This window comes from Monopterus albus, unplaced genomic scaffold, assembly GCF_001952655.1.
Source record: "Monopterus albus unplaced genomic scaffold, M_albus_1.0 scaffold56.1, whole genome shotgun sequence".
Classification (NCBI taxonomy): domain Eukaryota; kingdom Metazoa; phylum Chordata; class Actinopteri; order Synbranchiformes; family Synbranchidae; genus Monopterus; species Monopterus albus.
In genome coordinates, this window is record NW_018127936.1 from 2,425,927 (window position 1) to 2,450,847 (window position 24,921).

At 40.2% G+C, this 24,921-nt stretch overlaps 4 protein-coding genes across 7 annotated transcripts in view; 2 read left to right on the forward strand and 2 right to left on the reverse strand.

Moving 5' to 3' along the window:
• Positions 1 to 4,055: 4,055 nt before the first annotated feature.
• cunh2orf68 (chromosome unknown C2orf68 homolog) lies at positions 4,056 to 5,256 on the reverse strand. Its single transcript, XM_020602543.1, has 4 exons — positions 5,125 to 5,256; positions 4,709 to 4,824; positions 4,473 to 4,618; positions 4,056 to 4,367 (listed from the first exon to the last, which is right to left on the reverse strand). Exons 1-4 carry the CDS (start codon positions 5,232 to 5,234, stop codon positions 4,245 to 4,247), a joined length of 495 nt encoding a protein of 164 aa, XP_020458199.1. The 5' UTR covers positions 5,235 to 5,256; the 3' UTR covers positions 4,056 to 4,244.
• usp39 (ubiquitin specific peptidase 39) lies at positions 5,108 to 10,354 on the forward strand. Of its 3 annotated transcripts, none has more exons than XM_020602537.1 (14): positions 5,108 to 5,188; positions 5,657 to 5,729; positions 6,036 to 6,114; positions 6,225 to 6,319; positions 6,404 to 6,540; positions 6,847 to 6,999; positions 7,089 to 7,314; positions 7,423 to 7,497; positions 7,699 to 7,766; positions 8,399 to 8,587; positions 8,800 to 8,942; positions 9,127 to 9,262; positions 9,396 to 9,482; positions 10,090 to 10,354. In XM_020602537.1, the coding sequence occupies exons 2-14, from the start codon at positions 5,669 to 5,671 to the stop codon at positions 10,141 to 10,143; spliced, it is 1,503 nt and encodes a 500-aa protein (XP_020458193.1). In that variant the 5' UTR covers positions 5,108 to 5,188; positions 5,657 to 5,668; the 3' UTR covers positions 10,144 to 10,354. The 3 variants fall into 3 exon arrangements, with proteins under 3 accessions (XP_020458193.1, XP_020458194.1, XP_020458195.1); XM_020602538.1 differs by having other exon boundaries at positions 5,159 to 5,226; positions 5,656 to 5,729; XM_020602539.1 differs by lacking the exon at positions 5,108 to 5,188 and adding an exon at positions 5,238 to 5,327.
• A 109-nt stretch (positions 10,355 to 10,463) lies between these two features.
• Positions 10,464 to 14,552, reverse strand: sftpbb (surfactant protein Bb). Of its 2 annotated transcripts, XM_020602541.1 has the most exons (11): positions 14,396 to 14,552; positions 14,135 to 14,178; positions 13,684 to 13,758; positions 13,206 to 13,328; positions 12,992 to 13,123; positions 12,819 to 12,899; positions 12,533 to 12,716; positions 12,282 to 12,424; positions 12,005 to 12,085; positions 11,599 to 11,709; positions 10,464 to 10,889 (listed from the first exon to the last, which is right to left on the reverse strand). In XM_020602541.1, exons 1-11 carry the CDS (start codon positions 14,445 to 14,447, stop codon positions 10,845 to 10,847), a joined length of 1,071 nt encoding a protein of 356 aa, XP_020458197.1. In that variant the 5' UTR covers positions 14,448 to 14,552; the 3' UTR covers positions 10,464 to 10,844. The 2 variants fall into 2 exon arrangements, with proteins under 2 accessions (XP_020458197.1, XP_020458198.1); XM_020602542.1 differs by lacking the exon at positions 14,135 to 14,178 and having other exon boundaries at positions 14,396 to 14,496.
• Positions 14,553 to 19,417: 4,865 nt separating this feature from the next.
• Positions 19,418 to 24,921, forward strand: part of LOC109961586 (eosinophil peroxidase-like) — a 6,167-nt gene continuing 663 nt past the window's right edge. The window contains 16 exon segments of the mRNA XM_020602513.1: positions 19,418 to 19,801; positions 19,918 to 19,986; positions 20,682 to 20,769; positions 20,913 to 21,085; positions 21,178 to 21,307; positions 21,825 to 21,954; positions 22,235 to 22,438; positions 22,533 to 22,890; positions 22,994 to 23,154; positions 23,262 to 23,520; positions 23,597 to 23,767; positions 23,850 to 24,087; positions 24,182 to 24,381; positions 24,501 to 24,539; positions 24,661 to 24,919; position 24,921. The exon segment at position 24,921 is cut by the window's right edge and continues 663 nt beyond it. Of these exon segments, the coding sequence (XP_020458169.1) occupies positions 19,920 to 19,986; positions 20,682 to 20,769; positions 20,913 to 21,085; positions 21,178 to 21,307; positions 21,825 to 21,954; positions 22,235 to 22,438; positions 22,533 to 22,890; positions 22,994 to 23,154; positions 23,262 to 23,520; positions 23,597 to 23,767; positions 23,850 to 24,087; positions 24,182 to 24,381; positions 24,501 to 24,539; positions 24,661 to 24,919; position 24,921 (2,478 nt within the window). The 5' untranslated portion in view covers positions 19,418 to 19,801; positions 19,918 to 19,919.

Below are 24,921 nucleotides of genomic sequence, written 5' to 3' on the forward strand. Positions count from 1 at the left end.
TGTATTTCTATAAGTGGGGTAAAACTATGGAATAATTTAAGTGTGGACATAAAAAATAGTAATAGAATTGATGAGTTTAAACATAAATATAAAGGTATGTGTCAATCAAGATATATGCAAGAACAGGCTTAATGATTAATTAGATGGAACATTGTGGGTGTGGTGTATGAATGTTAACGCTATGTAATAATTTTTTAGTTACTTGTGTGGTTTGAAGAGAATTATCTATGTAGAGATACTGCTTGTAAACCAATGATGGTAAGATGATGTCATGGGGTAGGACTGGATAAGTCTGACTTCTTCCTACTCCATTCAAGCATGTACTAGGTATAAGCAAATTGATATTGGATTAGCATTTGTTGGATATGTGTAAAATTATGTGTGTTGACATATCAACTGTCTTTACATGCTTGGAAGAATAAATCAAATCAAATCAAATCAAAATCAAATCTTATTTTAACAGGCATAATGCAGACATAGCAACTTCTCCAGCCTTACTCTGACGTTACAGAAACAACACATTAACAGATATGCAACATGTGTTTTTTAAAACTTTCCCTTAAATCCCACTGAGCAATGGAAACATCATTCCCCCACTCGGCCACATACAATCCCAAAGTAGTGAAATTAATTCCAACAGGTTGTGTAGCACCAACAATAACATCATTGATGTTAATCTGCTAGTTAACTGGTAGCACATCACATGCTGCAGACACACTGGCCTCAAGCAGTCAAAACAAACAAGTAATGTGCTCCATCATTCACTGCAGCAGGGTGCTTCACTGGTTGGCTGTTTGTAGGTTAGACCCGGTCAGGTAAAACAGCGAGTCCCTGTACAGGAACATTTCTAGACATACAGTAACCTCAGGCCCTGTATTTTTCTCCACATCCTCTGGTCACAGTGCAGCAGCAGGAGGTAAAATATTTCCACAAAACCACACGTAGTCGAAATACTCAGCTTTTAAAATGGCACCAGTGGATGTCAGGCAAGCTCACATGAACGCACAACTGCCAGAGATTATGACCATTCAAGGAGATCCTTAAACTATCAAGTAATACTTTATTTTGTCAGAATAAAATCTCACGAGTGAGAGTTTGCCAGACTTGTATAAACTGATTTGCTTCTGCACAGAAGTACTAGAACATATGTACCAAATTGTTTGAGTTTTAGGTCACGTCTACGATGATAATTCACTGTTGTAACATTGTAGATAAGTCAAAAAACAAGGAAAAGCGCCATGGGCTCTTTAACATGTAAGAGTGAAAAATGGGATGCAAATATATTCTTCTATATATTCTATATTTAGTCTACAAAGCAAACAGAACTCAGCCATAATGGGCAAACAGAGAGAGGGATGGCAGATAATATAGTCTACTTTTGAATTTGACAATGTTGCTTTGTTTACACAATAACTATTTGAAAGTTTAGTATCTCAATAAATAAAACTAATGGCATGATGTAAGCCATGGTAAGAGAAAAGCTGAAGCTGCTGAGACTTAACTTTGGCAGGTTTGGTGAGTGCACTGTTGATGTGTGTCTGAACATTTACTATGAGGGAAGCAATAGTTTCAAAGCAGATCTACAGATTGTATCCAGAAATGACAAATGCTTCAAGGTGGTTATACTCCCTTTCAAGATAACCTTGCATGTACTTGGTCAGAAATGACTACAAAACAGGGTAGTGTAGACACAACGATGTCTAATTAGAAATATGTTATATATTACATGTAGCGTAACAGATTAGACAGTACACCCAGCATGCCTGTCACAACAGGTACTTTTATGTGCATGCTTTCAAACATTTAATGGGTGTTTCCTGGCTGTGAATTACAAAACCTCACATGATGCATTATATTTGTTCATGTAGCCTCACAATAAAAGGCAAATGATGTGAAGGTGTCAGTTGTGATTGGGTCATTTTCAGCCAACAAAAACTGGAGATAGGAAGGTGTTTCCCCTCTCATGACTTCAGGCACATGGTGACTAAGTGAGCTGTTGACAGTCTAAAGGGGAGCGTCTCTGTTCCACCAATAGCATGACAGGGCCGCGATCCTCCTTGACATGGTTTTATATAAAACCAGAGGCTTGGCTCCCATGTGTTTTTAGGATCAAATTTGCATATTTTAACGAATTAATCTAAACAATGAATTAATCTCCAACTGTACTGGAGCAGCTTGTCTGTTCATATTTTAACTTTGTTTGTTGCCTGGGGATAGTGGAACTTCCCACTTTACAGCACAGGGATGAGAAAATTGTCTTTTGAATGGAACATAATACATTTAGCCTGTGCATTACTACTGAAAAACAAATCTTCTCTCAATTCCGTTTTCCAGGGCTGTTTGATCAGCATTTGTAATCTACAGCTAGACATCCCTCTCCTTTACATCAACCTCGTTGTAGGCAACCGGCTTATGAGTATGTGAATTTTTGGTTTGTCACAATAACATGAAATTCATATATGTACCACTGCAAACAAGTATGTTACACACAAGGAATTTGTTTCCGGTACAGAACTTTAGGGACCCTATATGAGAGTTTACTCTGGCTAATGAGGGTGGCACAGCGTCACAGTGCTTAGCACTGTTGTCTCACATTAAGAAGGTTTGCAACTTTGCCAAATTTGCAGGTTCTCCCTGTGCTTGTGTGGGTTCTCTTTGGGTACTCCGGCTTCATCCCACTGTATAAAGACATGCAGCTTAGGTTGGCAACTCTAAATTGCCCATAGGAGTGAATGTGAGTTTGTGTGGTTGTTTGTCTATTAGTCAGCCTTGTGATAGAGTGGTGACCTAATGGATGGATGGACTCTGGCTAATGACATAAAAAGCCTTGAGTATAAAATCCACCACTTGTGGTCTGACAAGAAGCCTCTAAGATTGTACACCAGTGACTCTGCAGATTCAAAGTTTAGTTCTCCTTTTGTTATCAGTTTTTGGATGAATTTTGCATCATCATTAGACAGTAGAGAGACAGCAGGAAATAAAGGGAGAGATGGGGACTGATGTGCAACAAAGGTCACTAGATGAATGCTGCCAGTACTGTTGCAGTTCATGTTTAGCTTCCTATAACCTCTTGGCTAACCAGGGTGCCTCAGTTCTTCAATCTTTTCTGTAACTTTTTAAGTAAAATGTAATGCAAAACATACTGTCTGAACTGTCCTCAGTCACAATGCATTTTAATTTTTAGAAAGACAAAATTGTCTTTTGTATAAAAATGACACTGCATAGTCAGGTCTTTATAGACCGAGTGAATTGTCACTATGCAACCATATTATAAAATTTCATGTGTTAGTATTTAACAAATGCAGCTGAAGCACTTGGAAGATTGAAACAGATGGGCCTGCAGGGTTGATTAACACTGACACCTGCTGACAATGCAATGCCTAACACTTCCATGTGACAGGTATTCCAGACAATAAATATGAGAGAACAGAAGTGATTAGTCTACAAATGTGTTGACTTATTTTTTTTTTCCACAGATTTGACTGTGTATAAAACATCAAGACACTAGGAAAAAAGTTCACATTTCTTGGCTGTTCAATTCCACAAATGCACATAAAAACACACTTGTGCAGTAATAAATGTTTTTATGAATGCCATTTTTATAACTAAAACCTGTCTTTAATATATTACAATATCAAAAATAAGTATTTCAACAACCTAAAATAAATTACAATAGTCAAAACAATCACACACAGTTGCTACATAAACACAGACATGGCTATATCCACTAAACTCTCCAACTCGCTAAAAAACAAAACTAAATTCTCACATTTCTAAACATAAGGTTTCTGATAGACTGATGTTATATTTAATGTACTTTACAAAAAAGTTTACAAAAACTAGATATTTGTAAACAAAGAAACATAGGGCTCTGTTAAACAGTACCCTCTCCTTTCTAAATTCATTGTTAGAAAGCAACAACATGGTTTTGTAGGTCCAGCCAACTTGGAGGTGTACAATGTGTCCCTTAAGTTATAAATCAGGGTACGAGGTAATGGTCCAAGGTAAGTAAATAGTGACCATGACATGACAGTCAGCTACCTGTCTATGCTGTTCCCTCTCAGACTTGATTGTGGGACATTATACTGGATCTCTGCTGATAGTCAGTGTGTGGAATCCAGTTCCTGATTATTCCTCCAGCACTGTGTTAATGCTTTAAAGGATCACAGAGCTGCACTTGAAAAATTAGCGCCAGGTCTTCCCCTGTCACCTCTTTGTCATCATACTGTTGCTTTTGATATCACTCAGCGTTTGTCTCGTCTTTTGTCCATTTCCTTTCGAATCCGAACCTCCAGAGCTGCCCTCATGGTTGAATCCAAGATGTTCTTTTCTGCAACACGTTCCACCACCTTCTCAGGTTTATCCTCCTTTAGAAAGAGAAAGAACACTAGGAAATTAAGACCAAGCAAAACTAAAGTAGACCAAAGAATATGAAAATCCAGAAACATTAAAACAAAAAGATATGCATTAACCTTGTGGACAAGGAAGGATGTAACGGTACCAGAGTCGGCCTGGTAGTCAAGCCAGAAAAGTTCATTCCCATGAGTCTCAGTCTCTGTGCTTGACCCACTCTCGTTCCACTCTTCAGCTTCAGCACTGACCCCTGGCTCTGAACCATCTGGAAAATGAGCATATAACGTACACGTTGTCTTTACTCTAGCGTGTACTTGGTCATCAACAGAAATCTAACAAGGCACGTCAACCTTACGTCTTCGTCTTGGATGGTACACTTGTATGTCAGGTCGACGAGGTCGCCTAGGGGTTGTGGTGTGCCTTCGCCTTTGAAGCTCCTTGGCTTGCTTCACCTCTTTATCATAATCATCTCTGGAATTGACAGACTGTGTCAACATTTTTGTTGGTGGAAAATGTATGTTATACCACATGGTGTGTCATACACGCAATGCAAAACATATTTCCCGTACAATCTTTCCTTGTATTTTCACTTTGCGCATAAAAACAGGCGCATTAATCATTACCTGCCCTGCTAATGTACTATAAGATCAACTTATGTAAACATAAATATATAACGTAAAAAAAAAAAAAAACTAATATGGCTGCAGCTCTATATATTGTGGCGAGTAGCTACTAGCAGTAACGTTAGCTACCAGTAGTTTGGAAAATAACCTAGCAATCTGGTTCCTCCGGATATGGTGCAGGAAGCCATGGCTCATATCCAAACGGCCTCCTGGTTTGTATTTCAGCTCCTGGACTTCTTCGTCTCTTAAAATATCCATTTCAACAAACTGCTCCAAAACAGTATTTATGAGCGAATGTTTGCAACAAACCTAAATCAGAGCACCGTACACTGACAAAAAGCTACATGCTAGGTAATGATAAATTGTTGTCCAATTGTAATGTTCCCGGAGTTCATTAACAATATTACTGAATACTCGCAAAGCGCAGTTTGAAACAAAATAAAACAATTATAAATTACAAAACATTCAACAACTGTATTGTGAAATTCGGTTATCTTGTTAGTGACTGGGTAGCTCGGATTGATGAAGCTAGCTAACTTAGCTACAAACTCCGAGTTAGGTTTTAGTCTGCTATCTGCTAACTTCGACGTACCGCGAGTTTCGACGCGCACGGTATTGATCGAGTCATCTCTTCCCATAAAGTTGTCTCTTCTATGTTGCTTTGACATTTAACTTGCAAGCTAGCTGTTGTGATGGTTTCTATAAAGCGAGAAAGAGAGGCTGAAGTGGACGATGATGACAATGAAAACGGAGGTAAGTTAATTTTTCTCTAGCATCTGCCATACATTTGGTTAGCCGGTAGCTAACTAGCAGCTAGATGACAGTGCGTTAGATTTTGTTTCATCTGTCCCTCCGGTTACACCCGGGTGGGTCAACAAGTACCAATACTATGTGGCTACAACAAATTGTACCGTTCTTCCAGCGTACCCTGTGGATTAAACCAATTATGTGCCAACAACCTAAACGATAGGTTAGCTAGCATGTTTAGCTATCTTAGAGTCAACTAATTGTACACAGTCTGAATTGACTCTGCTCATTGTGTTTCACCTCATGTTGCAGTGGTAGCCAAAATAGGACGAGGACGTGTAGTGGAAGACCGCAGAAGCCGTCATTGCCCTTATCTTGACACCATAAACAGGCAAGATAAAGCAGAATGTGCAAATCTAACGTTTTGGCTAAATGCTAGTTAGCCATCTTGTCCATTATAGCTCTGGAGCTGATTCCTAGTTTTGTCTGTTCTTCTTCCAGGAGTGTGCTGGATTTTGACTTTGAGAAGCTCTGCTCTATCTCTCTCTCCCACATCAATGTGTATGCCTGCCTTGTATGTGGAAAATATTTTCAAGGTAGCTCAATTATCTGGCATTTTTTTGCATGGACAAACCCATTGTTGTACTTGGACTGACTGGTTCATGTATGTGTCCTTGCAGGTAGAGGTCTGAAGTCCCATGCTTATACTCACAGTGTACAGTTTGCGCATCATGTATTTCTCAATCTGCACACTCTCAAGTTTTACTGTCTACCAGACAACTATGAGATCATTGACTCTTCACTAGAAGACATAACAGTAAGTAGAGTCATTGGGTTTTAGCCTGATAAAATGGTGCTCTTAATACCAAACTTGGAATTAATATTAGGGTTGAGAATAAGTTTAAAATTAAAGCAAAGTTCAATGTTGAATTAGATTTAGTCATTGAGAACATATGCTTGACAGTCACATGTGATCATATCAGTTATTTTAAAAAAATGTTACACCATCAAAACATGACATTTGCGTCATTATTAAGGCACTCAAGGTTCTGTTCAATTTTTCCCCAGTATTTTCAAACTCTAGTTTTGTATTTGTAATTTGTTGACCATTCTTCTTCTACAGTATGTGCTGAAACCAACTTTCACCAAGCAGCACATTGCAGGGCTGGACAAACAGGGTAAACTGTACCGAGCCTATGATGGTACGACCTACCTGCCAGGCATTGTAGGGCTCAATAACATCAAAGCCAATGATTATGCCAATGTGGTGTTACAGGTATAAACTGCTACAGTATGCCACCTTATTTTTCCATAGTCATACTTTTTACACAATACCACTATTGTATAATTGCCTTTTCTTCCTAGGCTTTTTCCAATGTTCCACCTTTGCGAAACTACTTCCTTGAAGAGGAAAACTACAGAGGAATCCGCAGGCCACCGGGGGACATTATGTTCCTCTTGGTACAGAGATTTGGTGAGCTAATGCGCAAACTTTGGAATCCGAGAAACTTCAAGGCTCACGTGTCTCCCCATGAGATGCTGCAGGCCGTGGTGCTTTGCAGCAAGAAGAACTTCCAAATTACAAAGCAGGGTAAGATTTGTATAGCAATATACAGGACAAAAAGAGAGGACATATAGGATTTTAACACATGCCACTGTAGATAATGCTGTGGTCATGATTGAGTTTTCTGTTTTGCAGGAGATGCTGTGGACTTTATGACATGGTTCTTGAATGCTCTGCATGGTGCTCTTGGAGGCACAAAGAAAAAGCCATGTGAGTGGGAGAGGAACCCAAGAGTTTTTATTCTGATTTGTTAGATCATAATACACAGTTGGCATTTTAATAGTAAAATTTTCAGAGTTTTCAGAGAATGCAGTCTTATAATAAATAGAAATGATGTTTCTTTTTTTAATCTAAGGCTTGTTTTTAAAATAATGAGAACTAACCTTTGTCCTCATCTTTCTTCCATTTTAGCCATCATTACAAAAGCATTTCAAGGATCCATGCGGATCTTCTCCAAGAAACTTCCACACCCAGATTTAGTAGGTTTGCTGCTGGTGTATGAACTCAGTAACTGAGACATATGAACCATGCTATTAATAATGATGTCCTATTATTTTTAAAATACTTAACCAAAGTTGAAAAGGACTTATGAATTTATTTGGTTATTGAATTTAGAGGCCAAGTCAAAGCTGAACTCAGATTTGAAGTGAAGGCCAGAGAGAAAATTCTACGTCTTTCAGGACAGAGAATGTACCTCCTCTGATAGTCAGTTCATACGTGCTGTGTCCCAATTAAGGGACCGCATCCTTCAAAGGCTGCATTTGAAGACTGATTGCATCATAGTGTTGCCGAAAACTCAGTCCTCCTTTCACTGGGCAACGAAGGCTTCAACTGGTGAATCCTTCACAGCTCAGTCTATCCCAAGATTCCTTGCGCACTGACAGAAAGCAGAGCTGTCAAGGTTGCTAGGCAACAGGACCAGCACACCCCATGGTCTGGCCTTCACGGTCTATGACAGCTACATAGGCCAAGCCTTTGTAGACTGCGTTCGTTGGAGGATGCAGCCCCTTAATTGAGATGCAGCTATTATCTCGTGTATGCTATTCGCTGTGAAAAAGTAATGTTAAATTGTTTGTATCCACATGATGATTATTTTTATTTTATTTTCTAGCCACCAGAGGAGAAAGAGGCATTGCTTGTGACAGAGGAATATCAGGAGCGGATGTCTGAGTCCACCTTCCTGTTTCTGACCCTTGACCTCCCAACAGCTCCACTGTACAAGGATGAGAAGGAGCAGCTTATAATCCCACAGGTCCCTCTCTTCAACATCCTGGCCAAGTTCAGTGGCAGCACAGAGAAGGTACTGATTCCTTCGCAAAGTATGTACATTAAACGCCAAATGAAATTAATACAAAAATAAATAAATAAAGCAGATGTTCCACCTCTGGTGTTGAAATGCAGACAAAGTGTGTAATCTCAACAACAGTTTTATTTAGATGCAACAATGACACAAGTATAAATAATCAAAATAGATTATATATGTGCACATGTACCTGTCTCATTTACATACAGGAGTACAAAACCTACAAAGAGAATTTCCTCAAAAGGTTCCAGTTGACCAAACTGCCTCCATACCTCATCTTTTGCATCAAAAGATTCACCAAGAACAACTTCTTTGTGGAAAAGAACCCCACAATTGTCAACTTCCCTATCACGTAAGTGCTTTTCATACCTTAAGGTGAAATACCTAACTGTGGTCAAAACCTATAAGTGAATAATGGTAATGGTAAATGTCGTTTTTAATTTTGTTTGTTTTTGAAGTAATGTCAAGGATGTATGTATTTTATTCAGTATGAATATGCATTTGTTCATGTTATCACATTCTACTTTCTTCAATAGGAATGTAGACCTTCGTGAGTACTTGACAGAAGAAGCTCAAGTTACAGAGAAGAGCACAACATATGACCTCGTTGCCAATGTAGTGCATGATGGGAAACCCTCTGAGGGAGCATACAGAATACATGTTCTGCATCATGTAGGTTGCAGTCAGATATTTCTGAAATGTCCATTCTGTCTTGTGGCGTTAAGCACAAACAACCAAAGAAATTCATTAAGTGTATGTGTTCAAACATTGTCACTGACCGTTGGTTGTCTCTGTGTTTAATCAGGGAACTGGGAAGTGGTATGAGATGCAGGACCTGCAAGTGACTGACATTCTTCCCCAAATGATCACGCTGTCAGAAGCCTACATCCAGGCAAGTCCCCCCCACTCAGTCCACATGTTGGTAAATGTTGCAGTGCACCAGTTCCACATTTTTCTGTGTAACAATAAATTACATAAAAGTCCTATTTCATCTGATGTTGTTTAAAGCAATGTTTCAATTTTTGGAGACGGCAGATGGTTTCAGATTCTGATTTGGCCAGTATTAAGCCTTTATAACATGCAAGTTCCTTTCTGATCGTACATAATCGAAAATCTGCAAATCATTATCTTTTAAATGTATCAATGTGTTTTATGCGATGGCATCTTAAAAAGTATTTTTGCAATTTGAATATATTTTACTACTATAAAATAACAAACAAGGTCATGCCTCCCCAAAGAGCTACAAACAATTTGATAAATCTCTCACTTCATTTGTGAGTGGTGATTTCAGGGGTTTTGCCCTCTGCCAAAATTAGACTTGGTGTAGGACTAAATCAAGTAGTTTCATGGTAAAAACTTTAACTTAAACTTTAGTTAATCATGGAATATTAGGAGTGTAAAGATAATGTATTATCAGAACCATATTTCATACCAGACTGTTTTAATTAAACTTTTGCATAGCGCTCATTTAGGTAAATTTTTTTTTTTTCTCTCAACAGATCTGGAAGAGAAAAGAGAGTGAGGATGACAAAACCAACCACACAGGGATGTAAGCAAGACAGGATTTTTTTCTGTGTAAATGGCCAGCAGAGTTGTCACTTGTGTGTATTTAAATGATTGAACATAATAATACAGAGTGAGTGGCAGCAGAGCATCACATGTAAATGTCCCCATATTTTTTGTTTTTCACTGTTTTATCTTTTTACTACATGGCTGTTTCTAAATAAACAAGCTCCAGGATACAGGTTTGTTTTGTATGTTGAATTTTAACATCTGACTTTTGATATTCACTTATAGCAGTCTGTCATGTATATATGTGGTTATTTGAACCAGGCAGAACAGCAGCAGGATAACAAAACAAGCAACGTTCTTGTTGAGTGGTTGTCCAAACAGTCTTTAATAGTGAGGGAGAGTGCATCTTGTGGTTGACACAGGGACAGAGTTTTTTCCCCATTTCTCACATTCACAATGGCATATATAAAGTACAGAATAACACTGTCTTTAAAATCATGACAGAACCTACCAGCCTCAGTCTTGCAACACTTTATGCAAATGAGGAAAAAAATGATATGATCAGTATTTATAGCTGATTGACTGAAAGAGCATTTGAGATTGATTTCCCCAAGCAATAAAAAAAGAAGATGATCAGTGTATTACATTTATAAAACTTTCAGCAGTTGGTCTGTGCAATACAGGTGTAAAAAGAAAGTAGCTCTCTGTGTGCACATATTGTCAGAGTGGCAGTTTGCTTCATTCATTCATTCTTCTTCCACATGTATTTCTCACAGAAGGCCTGATTCTGCAGATAGAAAATACATAGAATATTATGTGAAATTATTGATTCAATCACAGTTTTGCTTCCAACAGTTTAAAATATTACTGTGCAGATCAGCGTAGGGGAGAGGAAACACTTTTGTGCTTGAACCGTGTGCAGGCTCTTAAAAAAAAAAAAAAGAATTTTCAAAATATGAAGCAAGATTCAACCTAATTTCCCAAAACAGGCTCTTAAAAAAAAAAAAAAGCATTTTCCACATATGAAGCCAGATTCAACCTAATTTTCCAAGACAAAATTGTGACCTGGAATGTCAGTTTCAAAACTGACAAAACCTTTCATGCTTGATGCAGAGTGAGTGATTTTGGACTCTTCATGTAGACCTTGTAGTACTTCATGTATTACTACTATGACTATGTATTGCATGATTACTACACATAAGTCACTAATGTAGACAAATAAGGCAGTATTTCCTTCAATATAGAACTAAACACTGTAATCCTGAATCAGTATCTTAAAGTCTAGTACTTGAGTAAAATCTGGGTCAGTTTTGATGGGTATGAAATATTCTACTCAGAAAAAAAAAATTACTGCAGGTAAAGTAGCTGAAGTACACCTAGAGGCAAAGTAGCACTTAAAACATTAACATGCTGTGCTCTGTCATTGTCAGATGAAAGGACCGAGCTGTGCATCACTTAACAGCTAAATTAGCAATAATTCTTTGAATTTAACTTACACCACACTTCTGGGCAGTTTCCATGTCTTTGCACCAGTAACTTGGTCCCCAAGTACAACGATTCTTCCCCAGAGGCTCCAGCTTCTTCAAGGCAATGCACAGACCAGCTCTCTGAAGGAGACAGATTCAGAGAAAACTGATCAGACCAAGATGTAATACGTGTTGGTAAATCAACTAATGTGTGTATGTATAATATTTAGTCACCAAAGGAAATGTGCTACTGCAAGTAATGGTACAATTCAAAGGAGTTGGTGTGCTAATTTCAACCCTGGTCTCTTGTTGCCTGGTAGGAGCAGACCTCCTGACAGCAGGACTATGCCACATGTTGTAGACAAATCCTCTTCCATTCAGTGAGATAGGTCAACTGTACGTAAAGCCTTTTTTTTTTTTTTAAGCTATCTCTTACTTCGCAAGCATGCGGACCATCCATCTGGTTTCCCAAAAACTTCTGCAGTTGGGAGCCGTAGATTTTGGTGAAAGCCTCGCACTGAAAAGAGCATGAGAGTTACTTAACAAATGACTCAACTGAAAGGTCTAATAAGCAGAGAGTAGCCATACATGATAATATATAAAGGACAGACAAAATACATATGTTGTCTGGTTTAAGCATAAAATATAGTTATAATGATTTGTGAAGGCTTTTGATACTGTAATGAAGGATACTTAGGAACTGAGGGTCAAACCTTGGGGATGGCATCGGGGTGATTGACACACACAGACTGCAGGAAAGAAGAAGTCTGAGGTTCAGTGCAGTTCAGCCCCAGGTGCACTCGGCTCAGCACAGCCAGCGTGCGGCACGAGTCGCAGTCCGAAGGGAAGAACGCCTCTGGGAAATCAGCAGAGCGTAAACTTGGTGAGACGGAGGAAGTGTTGGGCTCAGGTCCAACTGATAAACAGATGATGGCCAGTTGTATTTATGATAAATGTGACTGACCTGGAAGAGGCTGCTCCTTGAACAGACAGAGGTGCAAGAGAGAGCATATTGTGTGCGGTGCAGCAGATGATAAGAGGAATTCCACTATCTCTAAGCCATATTTGTTGACGAAGTCATTACATTGGTCCTTATAGCTTTGAGGTACAAGATCGCAGACCTCTCCCATGAGCTTCATTAAAGTATCCTGCAGGGTAAGGGAAGAGAAGATACTTGCATGATGTGATGTATGGTGAGAGATTTGTATCATAAGCAAAACTTTGAAATGTGGGGGGTGGGGGGAGTTCACCTCAGTCATATTTTTGGGCAACAAGGTCTCCAGTTTCTTTATAATAAACAAACACAGGGTGCATACTGGGTTGAACTGCTCCTAGAGAGGAAATTGGTTGATAAGAAGTCAGATGTACAAAGCAGATATAAAAGGTTTCACTTCACATCTCACTTCTGCTTTCTCAAACTAACTTGAGTTTTGCTGACTGTGCCAAGTGCCGGGCTGGGGATTTCTTTATCAGTGGCCTGGTGGGGAAGTGTGAGCGGTTCTTCCTTCTTGTGGGCAGCACAAAGCCCAAAAATCATACAGGTCTCCCTTGGTTTCTACAAAAACACATTGGACATTAAAAGCAAATTGCAGGCAGTAGTGTTTAAGGTTTCTTCATGTGTCTAAAAGGAATCTCACCAGGTGACCAGGTGTTTGCTGCAGGACCTTTGGCAAATACACCTTCACCTGCGAATCACACTCTGCTGCCTGTTCTCTTGGGAGGTGCTGGCACAGAGCGTGCAAGGTTTCATATATAGTCTCCTGCAAAAGCACAGTAGTTAGTATATAGTCTGTGTGGCAAGGTTATGTGGGGTATGCTTGTGTTGAAAATAAACCATTAAATGTGTTTTTCCAACTCAAGTAGAAACCTACATTTATCTGCAATGTATAAGTAGCTTTTCAATGCCCTGACATTTAAATATTAGAATTTCTCTCACTGAATCTACAATGTGCAATTACCTTATAATAAAATCCATTTTAGGTTAAACTTTTAAGACTTTACAGGTATCCCAGCTGCTGGGTGTGGCATGTTTCTTTACTAAGCATGTCCAAAAAAAAAAGGCTTGTGTAGTTGTAGTGTGAAGTGAAAGTAAAGTGCAGTGAGTGAATCCCTTGCCTTAGTATCTGAGCTGGAAATCATGTTGGCAGACAGCTGGATGGTCTGGCTGCATTCTGAACAGATGTCCAGTGTCTAATAAGGAGAAGCCATAGTGTGACAGTTATTTAGGTCTGAAGACAATGTGAGCAAAATTACATTCAAACATATGACATGGCAGTGTTTCATTTTGCAATGTTCATTTATTGCTCATTATGTGCACGCTTTAAGATTAAATGTCAGAAAAATTCTATTAGCCCAATGACTGTAGATGCCAAGACCATCACCCAGATTGAATAAATATATGGGCTGTTATTTTATACACGCAATAGAACACATAACCGTGTAAAAATGTAATGAGACATCGATTTTTACTATATTGTTTATGGTTTTGGCATTTAGTATTATATGGTTAAAAGAGGTACAGTAGTGTGTATTATTTTGAAACGAATATAGTCCCATAAAGATTTACCAGAGATTTCTGTTCGATAAATGATAAAGGATCTGTGGAGTCTCCTTCGGTGAAAAACGCGAGGCAGACAGTGGAAGGATGCACAATGAGAGAAATAGAGAATAAAAATAACATGTCAGAATATAGCTTCTTATTGCAAATGTAATTTGTCAGTATATCCCACGAAAACCTCAGGCTATCTCTGACAACACAATTAATGGCGATCGGTCAGGTGACAGTGATGCAGACATTAAAGTCGCTGTCGGTAAATCTTTATCTTACCGGGACAAAGGGACAACGCAAGGACCACCAGCAGAAACCCGGGGGCTGACATAATGTAAAGGAGCACAAACTGATATGAAGCGCAGACGATTTTGTCTATAACATCAGGGTTATTCTTATGGGTCGTACCGGAAATGTGGGTTGATCGTCTCAACCAATCAGAACGGACATTGTAATGCGCAGGCGCCGTGGAGCACATAATTTAAGACAAAGCCAGATAATCACTGTTGAATGCTAAAGTGCACATCTCTACATGTCCACTTAGGTGTTAGATAAACTGACCTCCAGTCTGCCATGACTTCTTAAAATAAAATTAGGCTTGTCTTTAAAAATAGTGTAAACAAAATATGACGACATTAAATTGGTTGTATCACTATATGTGTACTATGTATATTTAGAGGAAATGCAACCCCAAATCAGAAAAAGTTGGGATGCTATATAAAATTAATAATATTAAAACTGAAAATAGCGGTTTGTAAATCATCTGTCCTGTATTACATTGAAAGCAATACAGCAGCACATTATTTGATTGTGTGATACCTCATCGATTTTATTCTTTGTTCAAAACAAACACTGACTTCGATTTTGATGGCTGCATCACATTCCAAAAAAAGTTGGGACAATAAAGCGTTTACCACGCTGTGATGTTGCCGTTCCTTTTCACAATTTAAAAGATGTTTAGGGACTGAGGACAACAAGTGATTAAGTGCATCAAGTAATTTTGTCTGATTCTTCCTGCAAACAATTCTTAAGGTACACAACAGTGATGACACAATTTGCATTTAAAATGTCCCACACTGGGGACAGGTCGACGCTGCAGGAAGCCCAGTCCAGCACTCGCACCCTTTTCCTCCACAGCCAGGCCCTGGTAATGTGTGCAGTATGAGGTTTTGCATTGTCTTGTTGAAATATGCAGGCGCATCCCTGGAAAAGATGTTGTCTTGAAGGCAGCATATGTTGCTCCAACATCTGTTTGTGTTTTTCAGCATTAATGGAGCCATCACAGAAGTGTAAGTTACCTTTTCCAAGGGCACTGACACAATCCCAGACCATGACAGATCCTGGCTTTTGGACTTGTTGCTGGTAACAGTCTGGATGGTCCCTTTTGTCTTTGGCCCAGAGGACACAGCATCCATTCCTTCCAAAAAAGACCTGAAACACTGATTCATCTGACCACAGTACACGTTTCCACTGTGTGATGGTCCGTCACAGATGCCTCTGAACCCAGAGCAGTCGACTGCGCTTCTGGTCACTGTTGACACAGGACTTCCTTTTGGCACAGTACAGTTTTAAGCACCATGTATAGATGTATCTATGTATTGCAGTGTCTGACACAGGTGTGCCAGAGGGATCAGAGAGCATGGTCATCCAGCTTAGGCCTGTGCCCTTTGCCCTTTACAGACTGAAATCCCTCCAGATTCTTTGGATCATTTAATTATGTTATACACTGTAGAGGGTGACATATCCAAATCCCTTCCTATCTTTCTTTGAGGAACATGATTTTTAAAAGTTTCAATAATTTTTTCAGGCATATGTTGGCAAACTGGCAGTCCTCGGCCCATCTTTGCTCCTAAAGGGCTCGGCCTTTCCTGGATGCCACTTTTGTACCAAATCATGATCGCATTCACCCGTTAACATCACCTGTTTCAAACTGAATCATCATTTCATTGTTTTACGTCATTACTGGAAATGCAGACATCCCAACTTTTTTTGGAGTGTGTTGCAGGGATCAGAACTGAAGTGAGTGTTTATTTTTAACAAAGAATAAAATTGATGAGGTATCACATCAAATAATGGCCTGCTGTACTGTTTTCCACGTAATACAGGACACACATGATTTACAAATCACTATTTTCTGTTTTAATTTTGATTTTACATACAGTCCTAACTGTTTCTGATTTGGGGTTGTATTTAGCCTACCATTATTTAGCCTTATGTGGGTGTTGTAGGATACCCCTTGGTGCAAATATCCTACAAAGACTATACTGAATATCTAACGATTATATGTAATGTAGAGTCTAAACAACGGACAATATTACCTCATTTGTCCACAATTCAAAACAATGCTCCATGAAAGTTTCCGCTGTGGCCAATAGATGGCAGCAAAATAGATCTTTGTCAAGTGGGCCTTTGCTGAACAGTGTTGGGAAGGGGATTGTTGAAATGTAATAGGGTTACAGATGACTAGTTACCCTATTAAAACTGTAAATATGTAACTATTCCAATTACTTCATCAAGGTAATATAGCATTACCTTTAATTACTTTTTTAAGAAAATGTTTTACACTGGGCAATAAAGCTGAAACGTCCTAACATAAATTTAAACCATGCAGGCAATATAAGCCTCACAACAGTACTCGACACTTATTACTGTCAAACCTTTATTAAAGGTTCTTCAACATAACTTCAGTTATATAATTGTCATGGTTTTGGACTTGCGTCCTGTTTTTGTGCTTTTATTTTGTTTGGTTTCCTGTTTTGTGTCACCTCACCTGCCCCAGCTTTACCCTGGTTCTTAATCACTACTCATTTCTTCCACCTGCTGCTCATTATCCCCTGGTCTCCAGCCCATATATTCTCCTCCCTTTGCTTTATCTCTGCTAATTACACCTTGTAGGTTTGCATTGTACGTTTCCTGTCCTGTCCACTTTTGGTTTGTTCCTTTGTGTGTCGGTATGTGTGCCAGTAAAGGCCCTTGGTTAGTTTTTCTGGTTTTGCTTTAGTTCCTTTGCCTAGCTCCCAGACTGAACTGTTTGGTTAGGCCTGCAGGTTTCATCTGTTAATCGGTTAGAGGGCTGACATATAGACAAAGAACCACACACACCCACACTCGCTCTTAAGGGGAATTTAGAGTCACTAATCAAGCTAAGCTGCATGTCTTTGGACTGTGTCAGGAAGCCGGAGTACCGGAGAGTCCATGCACGCACAGGAAGAAGATGCAAACTCCACACAGAAAGGCAACATCCTTGGTTGTTACATTTATCAGAAATTAACATGCACCAATAAGCACAGAATCAGTGAGTTTACCTATTATCCATTGTTGTATTGGGAATCAGAAGTTCCCTTAATTTAACTTGTATAGCAAATTAGGAGGTTGATTCATTCTCATTTAGCTTTGTTGGTAATGTTGACATCAAAGAGAGACAGGAAAGGACAGAAAACCCCCGGACAAGAAAGTCCAGAGGAATGAATACGTAGGAATTGTCAGCCGGAATGTTACTTCAAAAAGCACACCCTTGTCCGAGAAATGTTTTAAACCAGTTTCTCTCCTTGCATGTACAGTAACCTTTTGTTAAGTTCAGGTGTCTCGCTTAATTTTGTGGCTGTCAATCTGGGTATCGGAGAGAGAGAGAGTGAGACAGACCCGTGCGCTTTAATGCTATCCCATTGAGCACATCCTCGATCTAATGTAATTGTTAAAGTGCAATGACAAAACTAGTCAGATATAGTTGTCAGTGACAGTATAGTACCTGGTGTTTGTCCATACAGGAATCAGAGCTTAGGCCAGGCAGAGAATCACATCTCTGAGGGAAGGATTTTGTAGGTTGTCAAGTGGACAAGTAACAATCCAGGAAGGTCACATATTTGGATGAATGCAAAGACAGTTCCAGCTCTTGATTGACATTTACAATGTGCCAAGTAGAAAAACAATATGTTACTTCATTTCTGTAGAAATTTGTTTAGTCACCCAGAAAGTACCTGAGTTCATGTGGCCCTGAACGTTTTTCACCGCCATTTAAGCGAGGAGGTTGTTTATTTACACAGGAGCCATTGCAAAATGGGTTCTTTACAAAAAAGATGCCAAAGAAATATGTCAGAAAAGTGTGTCCAAATTTAAATTTCACTGCACCTGAGAGACAGAGAGAAAGAGGGGACAGATGTGGTTACGTGAGCTAGAGACTGAATAAAGAGAGGCGTTAGCAGTGACTCAATGAGATGAAATGTTTGACTGCATCACGATGGTTATAGTCTATAGCGCAAATAAACGCAGTCGCACCTCTGCCAGTAAGATTTTGTAAGTGAACACAAAGCGCAACAGTTATAATGCCAACATGAAAAAAACAGAATTGGTTATTTTTACCCAAATCACAAGTAGTCTATTTAATTTGATACAGGTGTTGTGACGATCTGTTCCTCTAACGTGAAACTAACCTTGGCCTAACCATATAGGTGCTACTAGAATCATAGGTTTAACAAGGAGAACACATCTGGACGGGGGGACAGATTTTGACACAAGGCCGGTACCGTGACGTTATGATCACAGAAGAGAAGCCCTGCGACGGACAGCCTGCTCCAGTGAGCTCTCTCCTCTGACTGAACACATTTGATTAAAATGCATGGGTAATTAATGTCAAAGTAGTGGTGGAGACACTTTTAGGCAATCATCTAAGTGGTAGGGACATGTCTCCACCATCCCCACCATTAATTACACCCATGCTCTACCCGAATCTGCCACAACGCCAAGGCGGGTGCGGGTGGCCATGCTGTCAGACAAGAACGCTGGAAAATCAGCTGTATCTGTTTAAACCATTTTAAAGAAGAAATTAAAAGTAGAAAGACGTGACATTACTTTTAAGTATAGTGCGTTAGCTATTAAATTTTCAATGGGGTATAGGTTAACTGTAATCCATTACGTTGAAGTAGCCTAACCTTCCCAAAACTGGATATAAACACTGGACGGAGCAGCCATGATGGATGTAAAAGCACATTTCCCACACTGAACGTTGTAGTAGTGATATTGGTAACACTGCAGAGTGAAGTTATTGAATGTTTTCCCAATAAAAAAAAAAATTCCCGCAAATTATCACATTTATACAAATGAAGGGTTGTACCAACTTTAGATCCCTGATGATGGAGCTAAAATGGATGGTACTGCTGTCTAAGATGGTAGTTATCGAATAATGTTGTAGGCTTGTCTCCTTTTGGTGTTGCACACTGTAAACTGTCACTAACTGTAATCGGACTCATTTGTCCAACTGGAGGACCGCTGAAAATGAATTGTACCTCGTTGTCCACCTTACTGCAGTTGAAAGGGGGTGTCATTGTGTGTTTTAACAATGTTTGGCTTATTGCGCAGGCAACCTCGAATCTGTGAATATCTTTCCACCTTTAGGCTACCGAAATCTCAGTATATTAAGAGTTTATGACTTTGTAGACTCAGTATATTCAATGATGAAACTATCTCAGTCTGGGCCGCAGTGACCGTCAGTCCAGGTGTTTCAGCATATTTGTGTGACAGACAGGGATTTTACGAGAAGGAACAAATTAATTGCCCGCGAAACTTTCCCGTAAAACCAGTGTCAGGTGAGGCGTCACCTACTGTATAAAAACTGAAGCGTTGCCCTGATCGATCACCGAAGTCTGCAGCCTGAAGGTCACAGTGGACAGAGGACAAGCGTTTTTCTCGGTAAGTTTTCCAAATGCAATTTTTACAGAAAATCTGTTAATATTAGATGGAACTATTTGTGTGTTTTTTATATTATATTTTGAATTAAAATACACTGGAAATATTTATTTTTGCAGAGATGAACCGGTTTGTGTGCGTGCTGACGGCAGCTCTCAGCCTGTGCTTACTATGCCAGGTGAATGCTGGTGAGTAGAATACTGCCTCTCTTAATTCATTTTAATTAATAATTTTTTGTTTGGATGTATTCAACTGATTAAAATAATCATCCGTCTACAGTTATCTTTGTATTAAAGTATCTTATGGTAAAACTCATCGCAAGCGCTTTTACGCGCGCCTCACGCTGCAGTTAGAATTCTATTATACCAAACAATCCACACTGAATCCGTGAGGCGCGCGTCTCCCGCACACCCCGTCGCTTTTTTTATTACGCTCCAAGTCTATTTTTTTCCTCTGCTGCATTTAATAAAGCATAATGTCCACAGTGACTTGTTTAAATCACACAAATCCAGTTTTTTTTCTGTTTCTGCAGTTATCTATTAGGACTGATCAAGCTGCTTGAGTTTCACTTTCTTGAAAATCTGCCAGTGAAAATCTGTAAATCAGTAGGCTCCATAAAAACGCGATTTCTTTCTGATGATCTTAACATGAAAGTTATTTTTGTCCAGTACACTTGTGTTTTTTTGGTCGTCCTGGAATAGACTCTTTGTCCCGCTGCTGTCCTGTTGTCAGAATGCGGTTCAGATATTCCAGTGTGTTTTTAGTTATGTTACAATTATTTAGTAAAAACAAACAAGCACATTGTGTGACATGAATGAAACCTAAAGAACATGCTGATCTTTGACCGATTAAAAACTAAATGCGTGTTGTTGTTTTTTTACAGAATCACGTTTGAGCAGGAGTTTTATTGAAGAAACTGTGAATGAAGCCAAGGCCAGTGTGGACTCAGCTTATGAGTATTCCAGAAGAGAGTGAGTGTACAAACCTGAACTGCTTTATCAGCTTTATAAATTCTGTACTGCTTGAGCAGTGGTAACTACATAGATCTACGAAACTGCTTCTGAAAATGTCTGGAACGATGACATTCTTACACCTGACTTCTCCCACAATCCAGGAGCCTTGACCGTGTGAAGAGGAGTGGAGCAAATCCCGCAGAGGTGCTGCGGCTATTGAAGCAGCCTGTTGGGTCAAGTCGTATTGCCGTGCGCGCTGCTGACTATTTTAATCATGCCGTACATCTAGTCAAGAGGTCTCTAGATGGGGATGGCAGATACGCTAATAGCACAGGTCTGTAGCTTCTACAGATTTTCTGAAATATCTGTACAAATATTTCAAAGTTGTTTGCAACTAAGTCCCTTGTTCTTTGCTTCCTTGATTAGAGCTGTCTGAGGAGGAGCTGCAGCTAATTGCTAATCTCACAGGCTGCAGCCCCGAACACCGCGCCCCCTCCTGCAGGAGGACGCCTAATTCAAACAAGTTTCGCACTGCAAGCAGCGTCTGCAACAATTTGTGAGGCAACCTTTCATTTCACTTTACAAATAAACACAAATAAACAGGAAATAGGTGTGGCCAATTGCACAACTAATTTTCATTTTCAATTAAATAATTGTTATTTGCATAATGCTAAATCAAAACAAAAGTCATCTCAGGACACTTTACAAAGTAAAGTAGCCCTTACTATTATTATTATAGAGGAAAACCCAACAAATCCCTTGAGCAAGCACTTGGCAACAGTGGGGAGGAAAAACTCCCTTTAACTGAAGAAACCTCCCACAGACCCCAGCTCCCAGAGAGGAGACGCAGTTAGTGACATGTAAGGTAGAGAGGGTGTGTACCTCCTGAACTGAGGCTGGGAGCTCATTTTGAACAAGTCATATCCCTAATTGTGGCTAATTAATAAACTAATAAAAAGTGATGTTCCTGATTTTAGGTGACTTGAGTTTTTCAAAATGAAAAGTGCCAGAAACTGTTCTTAAAACAGAAGATAAACTGAGTAAAGTAATGGTCTTCTATCTCTTGCCCATAGGCAAAATACTCGCTGGGGATCCTCAAACACACCTTTCAACCGCTGGCTTGCTCCCGAGTACCAGGATGGCATCTCGCTGCCTAAAGGCTGGGACCCTGAGCGGCCAGTCAACCAACACCTTCTTCCCTTGGTAATACTCTTTAAGGTGGTGGAACAGTGGTTAGCACTGTCAGCTCACAGCAAGAAGGCTACAGGTTTGAGCCCCTGGCCAATCCATTGCCTTTCCATGCAGAGTTTGCATGTCCTCCCCTGTGCCTGAGTGGCTTCTTCCCACAGTATAGATAATGGATGGATATTCTTCAAAGCATCATCTGTTCTAGCTACACTACAAATAAACCTGAAAATAAAATGCACTTCATTTGTATTAATCAATTTTATCAAGCTGCTCATTGTCCAAATACTGTCCCCAGGTACGAGAAGTGTCCAACCATATTCTGCGTTTTACTGATGATGCGGAGAGTGACCCACTTTACACTCACATGGTGACAATATTCGCCCAGTGGACTGATCATGACCTGACCCTCACTCCTCAGTCTCCTGTCATCCGCTCATTCAATAGTTCCATCGACTGTGACAGCACCTGTGAACGCACTGAGCCCTGCTTCCCCATTAAAGTCAGTGTCATTATATTACACAGAAAAAGACAAATTCATCTGAAGCATAAATACACATATACTGAATGATAACTGCTTCTTGTCATCTAAACAGATTCCCAGTCAGGACCCCCGCTTTGGTAGTAACTCAAGAGAATGCATCCACGTCTTCCGGTCAGCACCAGTTTGTGATTCTGGCACAGGCCACTCCTCTTATGGAAGGAATACACGTCAGCAGATGAATGCTCTCACTGCCTTCATCGATGTAGGTCAAGTATACGGTTCAGATGATACCACAGCTCGTTCTCTTCGCAACCTCACCACAGATGAGGGCCTTTTAAAGGTCAACACAAATTATACTGACCACGGCCGTGAACATCTACCATTCAAAAGCATGGGTACCAACATGTGCGCCACCCGAGCCCGCACTACTGGTGTCAGTAATGCTGAGGAGGTGCCCTGCTTTCTGGCTGGTGAGTGGCAGGCAAAACACTGGTGTACAGTCCTTAAGTGTTAAACTTATTCCAAGTACCACATAAGGGTGACACTTTGACCTCATTTTATGTGACTTCTAAGGTGACGTTCGTGTGGATGAGAACATCGGTCTGACCTCTTTGCACACACTGATGATGCGCGAGCACAACCGTCTGGCACGTGCTCTGGCTAAACTCAATCCTCACTGGGATGGAGAGAGACTCTACCAGGAGGCGCGCAAAATCATTGGAGGATACTTCCAGGTTACACACAGAGGGGCTTAGTTAAATGAAGACCACAGTCTTGCATTAATGATTGAAGGGATGTTGTTGCATTCTGCAGTTTACTCAGGTTCGTTTTTGTCTTTCAGGTTCTCACTTTCAGAGACTACTTATTACACATTGTTGGTCCAGACTTCATTGCCAGGCAGCTGTCCACCTACCCTGGTTATGACCCTAATGTCGACGCCAGCATCGCCAATGTGTTTGCCACAGCAGCCTACCGATTTGCTCATCTGATGATTCAACCTATTATGTTTCGTCTTGATGAGAACTACGCGGAGAACCGTAAATACCCCAGCCCATTTCTACACAAAGCCTTTTTCACACCATGGAGGGTCCTCTTTGAAGGTATGGCCAGTCTCTTTAACGTCTTCTTTTCCTAAAAAGAGAATGATTATAGTTGATCAGGTCTTATGCTTCTCAGGTGGTGTGGATCCAATCCTGAGGGGGCTGGTGGGCCGCCCGGCCAAGCTGGGTACACAGGAACGCATGATGACAGATGAGCTGAGGGACAAGCTGTTTCAGTTCTCTGCTAAGATGGCGCTGGATCTCGGCTCACTCAACATGCAGAGAGGCAGAGACCATGGACTCCCTGGTATTTATTTAGTCTTTGATACTTTTGTGTCCTTCATACTCATAGAAAACATGGGTGACATTTTCACTGTGTCCCTTTTTAGGCTACAATAAATGGCGCAAGTTCTGTGGCCTTTCACAACCACAAAACCTGCCTGAGTTGGCTGCAGTTATGAACAACAGGGCTCTGGCCAAGAAACTTCTGGATCTCTATGGTACACCTGCCAATATTGATGTGTGGCTGGGAGGAGTGGCTGAGCCGCCTGTCACGGGAGGAAGAGTGGGGCCGCTGTTTGCCTGTATTATTTCTACTCAGTTCCAGAATATTCGCAAGGGAGACCGGTACAATACATTATATTACACACTGGCATTGTTAAATATGTGCAGATAGCTGTCTTAGCACTTTTACATTCAGAGAATTTTAAACCAATTTCAGATTTTGGTGGGAGAACGAGGGAGTCTTCACTGAGGCTCAGAGGAGGTCACTGAGGGAAACATCATTAGCCCGCATCATCTGTGACAACACTGGAATCACTGAAGTACCTGAAAAACCGTTCCAATACCGGCCTCGAGGTCGTGGTTACACCCGATGTGAGCACATCCCTACCTTTAACCTTCGTCCATGGAAGGAGCATGGTGAGCTGATGTTCTGAAATCCACTCTGACACTGTTGACTGGGAATGATCAGTGCAAAGAGTAGAGGATTTTTTTCAGAATATAGATTTAGATTTTTTTGTCCTCTTAAATTTCTCTAGATGATGATGATGATGATGATGACTTCCATGGACCACCAGGTAAATCTACCGGTTTCTGCACTAATATCCATAAATACTAACACTGATATACTAAAAGCATTACTTTAAAATGAGAAGGGTCTGTAGTTATAACTCATTCTATACTATGTCTGTGACACAGGACACCCCCGTCAACCTTCTGGCACTGCGGTGAATGTCGCCTTCTCTATGCGGCTGGGCAACAGCCACCCCCAGGCTGGGCGTCCCATCATCTTCACTGAGGTCATCTACAACGGACAGAATAGGTATAACATCGGTACAGGGATTTTTACCTGTGAGAATCCAGGTGTGTATGAGTTTCAGTTCCACGTTACAATTTGGCAGAGTGATGCCAGTGTGGACCTGATGCGTAACGGAGCACGGATTCTGCACTCATTCACCA

Coding starts and splice junctions, on each gene's coding strand:
- cunh2orf68 (XM_020602543.1), bottom strand. CDS start 5,234: ATGGATATTTTAAGAGACGAAGAAGTCCAGGAGCTGAAATACAAACCA. Junction 4,825..5,124: donor CGGAGGAACCAGATTGCTAG/GTTATTTTCCAA, acceptor TGTCAATTCCAG/AGATGATTATGATAAAGAGG. Junction 4,619..4,708: donor GTACCATCCAAGACGAAGAC/GTAAGGTTGACG, acceptor CTCATTTTCCAG/ATGGTTCAGAGCCAGGGGTC.
- usp39 (XM_020602537.1), top strand. CDS start 5,669: ATGGTTTCTATAAAGCGAGAAAGAGAGGCTGAAGTGGACGATGATGAC. Junction 6,541..6,846: donor CTTCACTAGAAGACATAACA/GTAAGTAGAGTC, acceptor CTTCTTCTACAG/TATGTGCTGAAACCAACTTT. Junction 9,263..9,395: donor GAATACATGTTCTGCATCAT/GTAGGTTGCAGT, acceptor GTGTTTAATCAG/GGAACTGGGAAGTGGTATGA.
- sftpbb (XM_020602541.1), bottom strand. CDS start 14,447: ATGTCAGCCCCCGGGTTTCTGCTGGTGGTCCTTGCGTTGTCCCTTTGT. Junction 12,900..12,991: donor GCACAGTCAGCAAAACTCAA/GTTAGTTTGAGA, acceptor TTTCCTCTCTAG/GAGCAGTTCAACCCAGTATG. Junction 10,890..11,598: donor AAACTGCCCAGAAGTGTGGT/GTAAGTTAAATT, acceptor TTCTATCTGCAG/AATCAGGCCTTCTGTGAGAA.